Consider the following 13,214-nt stretch of genomic DNA (forward strand, 5'->3'; position numbering starts at 1 on the left):
TACTGCATCCGTTAAAATCAGTGCCAGAGAGCATTTTGAGGAGGAAATGGTTAACACCAATCAGTATAGCGGTCACAGAAGATTAAGACAGAGTACAGAAAGCATCAGACTTGGTCAAAAGGCCTTTGGAGTTCAGGTTCAGTAGAGTGAAAGAGACTAACTCCAGATTGCAGGGTTTAGTGAAAAGAGTTGGTGTTTCATGTTAGCTATGCTTACATTTAGTATTAATGAGGAAAAATACGCATGAATAAATACCAATCTTAAAGCAACTCACCTGAAGAGTACAATTCTCATTTCTTTCAAGAAACTTCACGAACCTTTGAACAACTCCTGGTTTCTGTATAACTTCATCTATTGGTGGGTTAGGTTCTGAAATTTTTAGAAATGTTTTTACATTATTCGGTTTACTGTTATTTGAATGATTGTGTCTTCGACTGCTCTCTAAGCCCTAAAGGAAGGGGAAATAGATTTTTCTAAGGCTTCCTTTCCCAATTTCCAGGGCCAAAGAAAGGTAAGAAAGGCATCGCCAGCTACAGGAGTGGGGGCAAGTGGAGGCGATCCAGTATCTCATCAAAATTCTGCTGAAAGAAGAATTTTTTGGAGCAGGACACCAGTTTAAGGTGGTCACACACCATTGTAACTTGCTTTCCCTCTTGTTCATCTACCACCAATGGTCAATAACCCTTGTTTGAACCTTTATGACCATTTCTGTGTCTAAACCCATTACCAGAATGGGTTTAACTCTGGTATACTGTATTCTCCTAACACTTAGTACAGTGCTGGGCACTCAGTAAATACCATTGATTGATTTCCACTGACCAGTGGCCACCTGAGCATCTGGTTGAGTTGTCACCTCACTGAGACGATAGCTACAAATTCTTTCACCAGGATCATTCTAGTAAAACACTACCATTACATATTACTCAGAAGAGGTTGGGTTACCTTGTAAAATTGCTGAAACGAAACAATTCAAATCGTTTACAGAACTGAACTCTCTGGCAATGAAAGGAGCCTCATTTTAAATTCAGAATTTAAAATACAGACTCCTAAATTCAATGAAATTCATAAAATTTATAATAACTCAGGGTACTACTGAGAGGAACTTCTTGCCTTTAGAAAGTAGTTTTCTAAACTTCTGTGTTGCGGTAAGTTGTTGATCGGGATCATCTGAGAAAATCATCTGCACCATATCTGCTGTAATAACTTCTTCCTAAAAAAATCAAACAGAGCGGCATTATTTATCATGAAAATGACACTTCAGCTATTTATTTCATTTATTCTTTTCTCAATTCTGGATTTAATTTCTGTACTACAAAAGTACATTTTTAGAAATCAAATGTAAAATGCATTTCTGAAATAATACCTCTGGGATAGGCACAGTAGAGCTGATGTCAGGATCCTGGATTGGGCTTTCTAACATGGACTCATCATTTCCCGGAAGGCAGACATTCCTGCGTTTGAATAACTAAAATAGAAATAATTTCATACATCAAGTTACCACTTTGGGAATTCATGCTTATCTACCAATTCACCAATTACTTTTACAAGCGATACTATCTTCAACTTTCCCCCTAAAAGCAGCAGAGGGACTATTCTGATTTCATTTATTGATGCATCGCACTGAGTCCTGGGGGAAAAGACATGGATAACAGTTCAGTCACTGACAGTGGAGGGAGAGGGAGAGCCACAGGCCTGCTACATGGTGGCGGTTCCACCTTCTTGAATTTGGGTCAAGCTTTGAAAGGCTTGAATTTTGACCAAAGCTCAAAACTTATTGCAGCAAGGATGTCAGGGAAGCAGCGTCTTGAAATGGGCCCATAAAAGGGTTCTGGTTGTCCATGCGCCCTGAGTTTCTGGTTGCAAGTCCCAAGAGTAGAAAGAAGCAGATCTCACAAGGGTAAACACTGACATGTTGTCTTTTGAAGGGATTTATGACAACCTTTATATGCCTTCTCCTTTTCCCCATCTAATTCATTGGCAGTTGGAGGAGAGGGTAACTCGGGCTGTTCCAAGCTCTGGATGAATGACCTAGCTCCATAAACTCGAGTCTCAAGAAATTTGCAGGCAGGTCAGGATGGGCAGAGATCTAATCTGAGGAGCTACAGGAATAAGAAGGTTCTGAACTGGAAACAAGAATCTGCGACTGCTGTGGAAATCCATGAAGGTTTTCAAGGAGAGCCGAGGTCATTGTGGTAACAAAGGCAAATCTAGGATCACATTTTGGATGGACTGAAATTAGCAGAAATGGTATTTGATGCCTCCTGGGCAGAACACGGTACTAATCATCTGGGAAAGTACGACAGAAGAAAAACACATTCCTGGGCCATAAGAGTTTATAATCCAGAACACAGGACTTATGCGGTAGAGATCTATTCCTCAACTCCATTCTTTTAAAGGGGTGATCCCTTTAATGAGTCAAATGGTCACCCAAGTCCCTGCACATGTGGAAGTTGCCACTATGTGACTATATTCTACTGTTAGGAATACGTACTTTATGAGCTTAGTCCCTAGAGAATAAATACCCTCTAAAGAAACATCTAAGGGTGAATATACATTAGTAAATCCCCAAAACATTTACATTATCCAACTAAGCATTTACTGAATGCCTAACTGCAGAGTATAGGTGACAGGTCACTTACAAGTAGTGAATGAATAACTTACTTGTTCTTCCCTTTTTTGTTTTCGAAGCTGTATTCCTTCCTCTTCTCTTCTCCTCCGCATTTCTTGGGGATTGAGGGCTTTGTTCTTATAACTTTTCATTCTATAGTTATCTTTCCCTGGGCTTGCCATAGCATCTAGCAGGAAAAACACAACACAAATGGGTCATCCAAACAGTTTGTGAGAAGCCAGGACAAATATCAATAGTTTGTGTGCTCTGTTGGCTATGGAAGTTAATTCAGAAGTAATTCCTCTCATTTTTTTTACCATGATAAAATACTGTAAGGGAGCTATGCAGGATCATGATAATAATAATAATAATAATGTCATTTATTAGGCACTTACTATGTGCAAAGCACTGTTCTAAGCGCTGGGGAGGTTACAAAGTGATCAGGTTGTCCCCTGGGGGACTCAGTCTTCATCCCCATTTTACAGATTAAGTCACTGAGGCCCAGAGAAGTTAAGTGACTTACCCAAAGTCACACAGCTGACAAGTGGTGGAGCTGGGATATGAACCCATGACCTCTGACTCTACAGCCCGTGCTCATTCCACTGAGCTAAGCTGCTTCTCTAAGATGCATGTAAGACATGCATCTCCCACTCATTTTAAATTGACAAGCACTGCCAGTTACCTTGGACAAGTCATTGTGAGTGGTCAAGGGCTGACATTAGGACACGCTCAAAATGACAACTTCACTAGATGTGCAAGAGAGCAGAGAACAGTGATTGAAACTCTTTTGGTGGAAGATTGTTTTCTAATGGAATCATTCATTCAATCGCATTTATTGAGCGCTTAGTGGGCAAAGCACTGTACTAAACGCTTGGGAGAGTACAAGAACAGACACATTCCTGCCCACAACAAGCTCACAGTCTAGGGGGGAGACAGACATTAATATAAATAAATTAACTGATCAATTAATTAAATTACAGATATATACATATGTGCTGTGCGGATGGGAGGGAGGATGAATGAAGGAGCAAGTAAGAGTGGTGCAGAAATGAGTGTGAGGAGAGGAGGACTTAGTCAGGGAAGGCTTATTGGAGGGGATGTGCCTTCAATGGATAGTCATAGGTGCTAAAATTCATTCACTCAATTGTGTTTATTGAGCACTTGCTGTGTGCAGAGCACTGTACTAAGCACTTGGAAAGTACAATATGGCAACAAATAGAAACAATCCCTACCCAACAATGGGCTCACGGTCTAGAAGGGGGAAAACAGAAGGCAGACAACAAAACGAAACAAAGCAGATAGGCACATTCAGAGACACTATTCCATGGGTGTGGGTAACATAAGCTATAGGGTAAATAATTATGGTACTGAATAAGCTCTTATACTAACTGTGCTAAGGGCTGGGGTGGAAACCAGGTAATCAGATTGGATTGTGTCTGTCCCATGTGAGGATCACAGTCTAAAGGAAAGGGAGAGCAAGTATTTCTTCTCCATTTTAGAAATGAGAAAACAGGCACAGAGAGGGCAGTGATTTGTCCAAGGTCACACAACAGTCAAGTAACAAGGCTGGAGAAGAACCCAGGTCTTGGACTCCAAGTCTCATGCTCTTTTCATTAGGCAACACTGCCTATTTCAAAAAAGCAGGGAATCCAAAACTACCACACCTGTAAATGATTAACCGGCAACAGTAGTGACCCTCTAAAACAAACAGCCAGATGGATGCACTGGGTCCCTATTCATGAATTGTGTAAGATGGGGAAAAGCAGTGCTAAAAACCATTATTCAGGAAGCGATACTTCAGTGTGTATGTGCTGGGGGTCCCAAAAATGATAATAATAGTAATAATAATAGTGGTATCTGTTAAGCACTTTACTAAGCGCTGGGATCGATACAAGCAAATCGGGTTGGACACAGTCCCTGTCCCACATAGGGCTCACAATCTTAATCCCCATTTGACAGATGAGGGAACTGAGGCACAGAAAAGTGACGTGACTTGCCCAAGGTCATACAGCAGACAAGTGGTGGAGTCAGGATTGGAACCCAGGTCCTTCTGACTCTGCAGCCCACGCTCTATCCACTGGGTCATGCTGCTTCTCTAATGATGGATGAGCTAATGAATATCAGCAGTCCTGTCTTAGAGCTCTTTGAATGCTATGAAGTTGAAGGCTTCACACAATTACCGCATGCAGTAAGACATAAGGGCAGCATTATGACCCCAAAATTATCAGCCCCAGAAAGGGCATAATCACACATTACTAGCAAATAATAATAGTAATAATAATAATAAAAATGACATTTGTTAAGCTCTTACTGTGTGCCAAACACTGTTCTAAGCACTGAGAACATAGGAACATAGAGAAATAAGAACATAGGACTCTAATGATAAAGTCAAGGCAGTATACGGTTATACATGTAGGCTTTCTACCAAAGAGAGTCATGACTAATTTGGGCGTGCAACATGGAAACATTTAAGAGAGCTAAAATGCTACTCAAATGAACTGAAGCCCGAACAAGGTGCTTTCCCTTGCCTGCATCAGACTAGCCTAAGGAAATGGGAGGCGATCGCCACTTTGAAATGCCCCATCCTACTCCAGCTTGCTTACCACCTATATCTCACACACTCAAACTGCCATCCCTTTGCTACAGGATGGACTTCTTGGGTAACAGAGTGAGGAAGCCAACATCATGACGAAGACAACTCATGTTTAGTTATGATGTTGGATCAGCAGGAGCAAAGACAATTGGGAGTTAATGGGATCAATGAAAAAAATGACTTCATATTTGCCATTTAATGTATCCCTATTTCTAAGAGGCTCTGTTTCATATTTCCTCCTCTTTTTAGTAAAACTAAACTTGATTTAAGTGTGTTTGAAGAATGAATTCTCAGTGCAAACCAAAATTTGTGTAAGTTGGCAATGATCAAGTCATTTCTGAACTTCCCTAGGATGCATAAAAGTGCCTTAGACATGAAGTCACAATACACTGACTGTTGGTCTCCTTCAAAACAAACCTAGAGTTTCAACTATTCCAGATAAACAACTTGCTCTTTTGAAGAGAAATGCTAAAAATAGAATCCTAACAAATTTCATAGAACACCTATTATGAATTATTCCAATTGCCACTGTGTATTTATGTAAAAGCTTACACAAATAATCTTACAGTAACAACAACAAATCACCTATATTTTGGTAGACCTGAGATAGATTTGGCATACTCAAACTCAGAAACACTGCTTTCCAGTCAAATACAGACCACAATAAGAAAGTATCTGTATAGATACTTTCAATCCAACTCTCCCTAACGAAACAGAGGCAGGCAAAAACCAGCTCTTATGCCAGACGATGGCAAATCGAGTTATCCTGCTCTGCACACAGTAAGCGCTCAATAAATACGATTGATTGATTAACAAATACCATCATTATTATTTATCTCGCCCAAAGCTTAGGGAAGAGGCTTCCCTAAGCTTTATATGTATATATGTTTGTACATATTTATTACTCTATCTTGTACATATCTATTCTATTTATTTTATTTTGTTAGTACGTTTGGTTTTGTTCTCTGTCTTCCCCTTTTAGACTGTGAGCCCGCTGTTGGGTAGGGATTGTCTCTATATGTTGCCAACTTGTACTTCCCAAGTGCTTAGCACAGTGCTCTGCACACAGTAAGCGCTCAATAAATACGATTGATTGATTGATTGATTGATCCTGGCTGACTCTCCTGCTGTTTCGGCAGTGATGATCAGGCCCTTCATGTTTTGCCACTGCCAGGGTAATGTTCCCAAATCCCACCCAACTGTTCCAGGCCTTTGCAGCGTGGCCTAGTGAAAAAAGCATGGAGCCGAGAATCACGGGACCTGGGTTCTAATCCCAGGTCTGCCAGTAGTCTGCTGTATGACCTTGGGCAATCAATCAATCAATCAATCGTATTTATTGAGCACTTACTGTGTGCAGAGCACTGTACTAAGCGCTTGGGAAGTACAAGTTGGCAACATATAGAGACGGTCCCTACCCAACAGTGGGCTCACAGTCTAGAAGGGGGAGACAGACAACAAAACAAAACATACGAACAAAATTAAATAGAATAGATATGTACAAGTAAAATAGAGTAATAAATACAAGGCAAGACACTTCCCATCTCTGTGCCTCAGTTATCTCATCCATAAAATGGGGATTAACGCTGCGAGCCCCATGTGGGACAGGCACTGTGTCCAACTTGATTAGCGTGTATCTATCCCAGTGCCTAGTAGTGTCTGGCACATAGTAAGCATTTAACAAATGCCATAAACAACAACAAGCCTTGGTCTCCCTTCTTAGCCTTCCCTCTAGGTGTCGGAAAGTGTCACACAGGACTTGAAAGCCTAGTCTGCATTTTAGAAAAAAGTTTTATGGGACACCAGCACACACCTTTTCCCCTTTCCATTCCTCACAAAGCAGCCCAAAACAACAAATCAATGGCCAGGCTTTCTGCAGGACGGCAGGTATAAATATGAAAATATGCGAGTATGAAATATGAAAATATGAGAAGCAGCGCGACTCAATGGAAGGAGTCCGGGCTTTGGAGTCAGAGGTCATGGGTTCAAATCCCGGGTCTGCCAATTGTCAGCTGTGTGACTTTGGGCAAGTCGCAACTTCTCTAGGCCCCAGTTACCTCATCTGTAAAATGGGGATTAAGACTGTGAGCCCTCCATTGGACAACCTGATCACCTTGTAACCTCCCCAGTGCTTAGAACAGTGCTTTGCACATAGTAAGCACTTAATAAATGCCATTATTATTATTAAAATACAATTTTGTCCATTAAAAAAGTTAGACAAAAGTCTTAGATGAAAAACATTTATCTTATGCTTCTGATTAATAGCGATTTACTTTGAATAGCTTCCACTATTTTACACTTAAACAATTCCCATTTGTTTTCAGTAAGTATGGGCAGTGCTTACCAACTGTAACTCTTTGGGAGAGCTTAAATTAAAGCTAACAAAATTTTTAAGAGTTGCTATCACACAAATAAGCCTCTTTCAAAATATGGTGCTAACCAATCCGGAAATTAAAAGACATTTTCTAGGCACATTAACGTCTTTCTAAGCAATGTGTCCACCCAATATAGCTTAGCTTGAAATTCCATAAACACTATGTTCATTTTCCTTCTATGTCATTTACTCATGATTACTGCTATATTTAAACAGCTACATCCTTACTCCAGAATCTTTAAAGCGGTACAATCTCTGCAAGTGACTCACAAGTAGGACATTTTCCTTCTGAGGGACATTAGGAGAAGAATATCAGAAAGTGATGACTCAGAAAGTTATAAACGCAGGAGGTTGCTTCTTCCCACGAATTTATTTTCTGACTGTTGCTTTCCATTACCAGAACATTGAGTAGTGGATAAGGCAAGGCCCTAGGATTTGGGATTGTTTTTTCATTCCCAGCTTTGCAACTAGTATTCTGAGCTATTTAATAAAATCACTGGTTTCCGCTCAAGGACCTCATCAGGAAAATGGATAGTCAAAAAGTCACAAACTGCCTGAGGGGGAAAAAAACGGCTTGTACCTGCCCTGAAGGAGAGCCTACAACAAACCAAGCATTATTTTAATAATGCTGAAGGCCAGAAATGTTCATTAGAAATGGCTGGAAGAGACCTTGAGGGAACATCTCCCTTTTGTCAGGTGAATGATTACACTGTGCCAGATTGATGACTGCCCAGTCTTTCCTTAGAAAAATAACTAAGATATGTATTTTTATCCTATGTATAAAATTGTAATTATTATTTTAGGGAGGGGTTCAGCACAAGGTAGTAATTGCACCAATAGATCTTTAAAACCTCCGTAATCAGTCATCCTTCCACGAGAGCTATGGAAGCTCAACTTAATTTAAGAGCAGCTCAACATGTTGTGCTGCAATACACGCTGTGGCGGCTCTCCCGGGGGTCAGCCACGAGGTACCCATCCGAACTCATTGTATTGCCCACTGAACCAGACACCCCAAAGTCCCACACTCAGCCTTCTGCCCTGAAACGGAGGATGAGGGGGAATGGAGAGACTAGGAGGGAAGGGCAATTTGGGGAAAAGTAGGGGGTGAATGGGAAAGGGGAAAGGGATATAATAATAATAACAATAATAATGGTATTTCTTAAGCACTTACTATGTGCCAGGCACTGTACTAAGCGCTGGGGTGGATACAAGCAAATGACACAGTTCCTGTCATCATCATGATGGTATTTGTTAAGCACTTACTATGTGCCGAGCACTGTTCTAAGCACTGGTGTAATAATAATAATGATGGCATTTATTAAGCGCTTACTATGAGCAAAGCACTATTAAGCGCTGATAAGGTAATAAGGCTGTCCCACTTGGGGCTCACATGGAGCTCACAGTCTCAATCCCCATTTTATAGATGAGGTAACTGAGGCATAGAGAAGTTAAGTGACTTGCCCAAGGCCACGCAGCAGACAAGTAGCAGAGCCAGAATTAGAACCCATGACTTCTGAGAGGAGGGAAAAGAGAGAAGAGGAGGGGAGAGGGGAAAGGGGCAAAGGAGGGGAGAGAGGAAAGAGAAGGGAAGGAGGGAAGAAGATAAAAGAGTGACAGGAAGGAAAAGAGAGGTAAGGAGGGGAAGGGGAAAAGGAGGGGAGGAGAAAGGAAAAGGGGGGTGAGGAGAAAGGGGCAAAAAGAGGGGAGAGAGGAAGGCAAAGAGGGGAGGAAAAGGGCAAGGGAAGGGAGAGAAGGGAAAACGATCTCCGTTGTGGGCAGGAATGTGTCTGTTGTTATACTGTCCTCTCCCAAGCGCTTAGTATAGTGATTTGCACACAGTAATCAATCAATAAATACGATTGAATGGAGAGAGAAAGGTACAGAGGGGGAAGGAGGGGAAAAGGGCAAAAAGAGGGGAAGAGGGCAAGGAGAGGGGAACGGGAGAGCAAAAGGCCAAGGAGGGAGAGGAAGGGCAAAGGAAAGGACAGAGGAAGGCAAAGAGGGGAAAAGGGCAAAAAAGGAGAGAGAGTAGGGCAAGGCGAGGGAAGGAGGGGAAAGGAAGGAAGAGAGGAAGGAAAAGAGAGGAAACGGGCAAAGGAAGGGGGAGGTCGGTAAAGAGGGAAGGCCTGTGAGCCCGCTGTTGGGTAGGGACCGTCTCTATATGTTGCCAACTTGTACTTCCCAAGCGCTTAGTACGGTGCTCTGCACACAGTAAGCGCTCATTAAATACGACTGAATGAATGAAAGAGGGAAAAAGGGCAAAGGAAGGGAGAGAGGAAGGAGGAAACGGGCAAAGGAAGGGAGAGAGGACGGCAAAGAGGGGGAAGGAGAGGAAAAGGGCAAAGGAAGGGAAAGAGGAAGGAGAAAAAGGGGGAAGGGGGAAAAGGAAGGGAGGGAGGACGGCAAAGGGAGAGAATCAATCGTATTTATTGAGCGCTTACTGTGTGCAGAGCACTGTACTAAGCGCTTGGGAAGTACAAGTTGGCAACATATAGAGAGAGTCCCTACCCAACAGTGGGCTCAGTCTAGAAAGAAGGCAAAGAGTAGGGAGGAAAGAGTCCAGGGAGGGCGGGCGGGATGTGAGCCCGCTGTCGGGTAGGGACCGTCTCTATAGGTTGCCAACTTGTACTTCCCAAGCGCTTAGTACAGTGCTCCGCACACAGTAAGAGAAAGGGAAAGAGGGGGCGAGGAGAAAGGGGCAAAAAGAGGGGAGAAGAGAAGGCAAGGGAAGGGAGAGAAGGGAAAACGTGATCTAGTTCATTCATTCATTCACTCATATTTATTGAGCGCTTACTGTGTGCAGAGCACTGTACTAAGCGCTTGGGAAGTACAAGTTAGCAACATATAGAGATGGTCCCTACCCAAAAGCGGGCTGTGGGCAGGAATGTGTCTGCTGTTATATTGTCCTCTCCCAAGCGCTTAGTACAGTGCTCTGCACACAGTAAGCACTCAATAAATAGGATTAAATGAATGAACGAACGCAGGAGCGGCTGGTCCCCCGAGGGAGAGCCGGGTCCCGCCATCCGGGGCCCCCTCCCTCCGTCAGGCCTGGGGCCAATCAATCAATCAATCAATCATATTTATTGAGCGCTTACTGTGTGCAGAGCACTGTACTAAGCGCTTGGGAAGTACAAGTTGGCAACATACAGAGACGGTCCCTACCCAACAGTGGGCTCACAGTCTAAAAGGGGGAGACAGAGAACAAAACCAAACATACTAACAAAATAAAATAAATAGAATAGATATGTACAAGATAAATAGAGTAATAAATATGTACAAACGTATATACATATAAACCTTAGGGAAGCCTCTTCCCTAAGCTTTGGGCAAGATAAATAATAACGATGGTATTTGTTAATCAATCAATCCACCATTCGTATTTATTGAGCCCTTACTGTGTGCAGAGCACTGTACTAAGCGCTTGGGAAGTACAAGTTGGAAACATATAGAGACGGTCCCTACCCAACAGTGGGCTCACAGTCTAAAAGAGGGAGACAGAGAACAAAACCAAACGTACTACCAAAATCAATCAATCGTATTTACTGAGCGCTTACTGTGTGCAGAGCACTGTACTAAGCGCTTGGGAAGTACAAGTTGGCAACACATAGAGACAGTCCCTACCCAACAGCAGGTTCACTGAAGTCTAGAAGGGGGAGACAGAGAACAAAACCAAACATACTAACAAAATAAAATAAATAGAATAGATACGTACAAGATAAATAGAGTAATAAATATGTACAAACATATATACATATAAAGCTTAGGGAAGCCTCTTCCTTAAGCTTTGGGCAAGATAAATAATAATGATGGTATTTGTTAATCAATCAATCGCATTTATTGAGCGCTTACTGTGTGCAGAGCACTGTACTAAGAGCTTGGGAAGTACAAGTTGGGAACATATAGAGACGGTCCCTACCCAACAGGGGGCTCGCAGTCTAAAAGGGGGAGACAGACAACAAAACCAAACGTACTAACAAAATAAAACAAACAGAATAGATATGTACAAGATAAACAGAGTAATAAATATGTACACACATATATACATATAAAACTTAGGGAAGCCTCTTCCCTAAGCTTTGGGCAAGGTAAATAATAACGATGGTATTTCTTAATCAATCAATCAATCGTATTTACTGAGCGCTTACTGTGTGCAGAGCACTATACTAAGCGCTTGGGAAGTACAAGTTGGCAACATAGAGAGACGGTCCCTACCCAACAGCGGGCTCACAGTCTAAAAGGGGGAGACAGAGAACAGAACCAAACGTACTAACAAAATCAATCAATCGTATTTTTTGAGCGCTTACTGTGTGCAGAGCACTGGACTAAGCGCTTGGGAAGTCCAAGTTGGCAACATATAGAGACGGTCCCTACCCAACAGTGGGCTCGCAGTCTAAAAGGGGGAGACAGAGAACAAAACCAAACATACTAACAAAATAAAATAAACAGAATAGATATGTACAAGATAAATAGAGTAAAAAATATGTACAAACATGTACACATACAAAACTTAGGGAAGCCTCTTCCCTAAGCTTTGGGCAAGATAAATAATAACGATGGTATTTCTTAATCCATCAATCAATCGTATTTATTGAGCGCTTACTGTGTGCAGAGCACTGTACTAAGCGCTCGGGAAGTACAAGTTGGCAACATATAGAGACGGTCCCTACCGAACAGGGGGCTCACAGTCTAAAAGGGGGAGACAGACAACAAAACCAAACGTACTAACGAAATCAATCAGTCGTATTAAGCGCTTACTGTGTGCAGGGCACTGTACTAAGCGCTCGGGAAGTACAAGTTGGCAACATATAGAGACGGTCCCTACCCAACAGTGGGCTCGCAGTCTAAAAGGGGGAGACAGAGAACAAAACCAAACGTACTAACAAAATCAATCAATCGTATTTATTGAGCGCTTACTGTGTGCAGAGCACTGGACTAAGCGCTTGGGAAGTACAAGTTGGCAACCTAGAGAGACGGTCCCTACCCAACAGTGGGCTCGCAGTCTAGAAGGGGGAGACAGACAACAAAACCAAACATACTAACAAAATAAAATAAATAGGATAGATATGTACAAGTAAAATAAATAAATATGTACAAACATATATACATCTATACAGGTGCTGTGGGGAAGGGAAGGAGGTAAGAAGGGGGGATGGAGAGGGGGGCGAGGGGGAGAGGAAGGAAGGGGCTTAGTGTGGGAAGGCCTCCTGGAGGAGGTGAGCTCTCAGTAGGGCCTTGAAGGGGGGGAAGAGAGCTAGCCAAGGCCCCCGACGAGCGCGCAGGCCGGCCTCCCCTCACCCATCGGCGCCGGGCCTCCGCTGGCGTCGTCGTCGTCCTCGCCACCGCCGCCCCCAGGGTGGGGAAGCCCAGGACTGGTTCGCACTTCAAAATGGCGGCAAAGGCCCCCCCCTCCTCGTCGGCCCCACTTTCCCGGCCTCAGGCGGCTCCGCTCCCAGAAGCCCTTGCGCGCGGAGGAGGCGTGAGGCCTCCCGGCCGCCATTACCCAGCCCCGCCCCTCTTCTCCTCAGGCCGCCCTCCATCCCCCCTTCCGTCTCCCTTCCCCTTTCATTCCCGGGAATCAATCAATCAATCAATCGTATTTCAATCAATCAATCATCAATCGTATTTATTGAGCGCTTACTGTG

The 13,214-nt window shown here is 43.0% G+C and overlaps 1 protein-coding gene across 2 annotated transcripts in view; it reads right to left on the reverse strand.

The window, feature by feature from the left end:
• Nucleotides 1-12,964, reverse strand: part of KPNA5 (karyopherin subunit alpha 5) — a 49,908-nt gene extending 36,944 nt beyond the window's left edge. For both annotated transcript variants that reach the window (XM_038761114.1, XM_038761105.1), the window contains exons 1-5: nucleotides 12,868-12,964; nucleotides 2,662-2,795; nucleotides 1,364-1,465; nucleotides 1,111-1,210; nucleotides 275-369 (exon numbers count right to left, since the gene is read on the reverse strand). In XM_038761114.1, coding sequence (XP_038617042.1) covers nucleotides 275-369; nucleotides 1,111-1,210; nucleotides 1,364-1,465; nucleotides 2,662-2,795; nucleotides 12,868-12,871 — 435 coding nt within the window. In that variant the 5' untranslated portion in view covers nucleotides 12,872-12,964. The remainder of the gene's footprint in view (nucleotides 1-274; nucleotides 370-1,110; nucleotides 1,211-1,363; nucleotides 1,466-2,661; nucleotides 2,796-12,867) is intronic.
• Nucleotides 12,965-13,214: the final 250 nt, after the last annotated feature.

This window comes from Tachyglossus aculeatus, chromosome 2, assembly GCF_015852505.1.
Source record: "Tachyglossus aculeatus isolate mTacAcu1 chromosome 2, mTacAcu1.pri, whole genome shotgun sequence".
In the NCBI taxonomy this organism is placed as follows: Eukaryota; Metazoa; Chordata; class Mammalia; order Monotremata; family Tachyglossidae; genus Tachyglossus; species Tachyglossus aculeatus.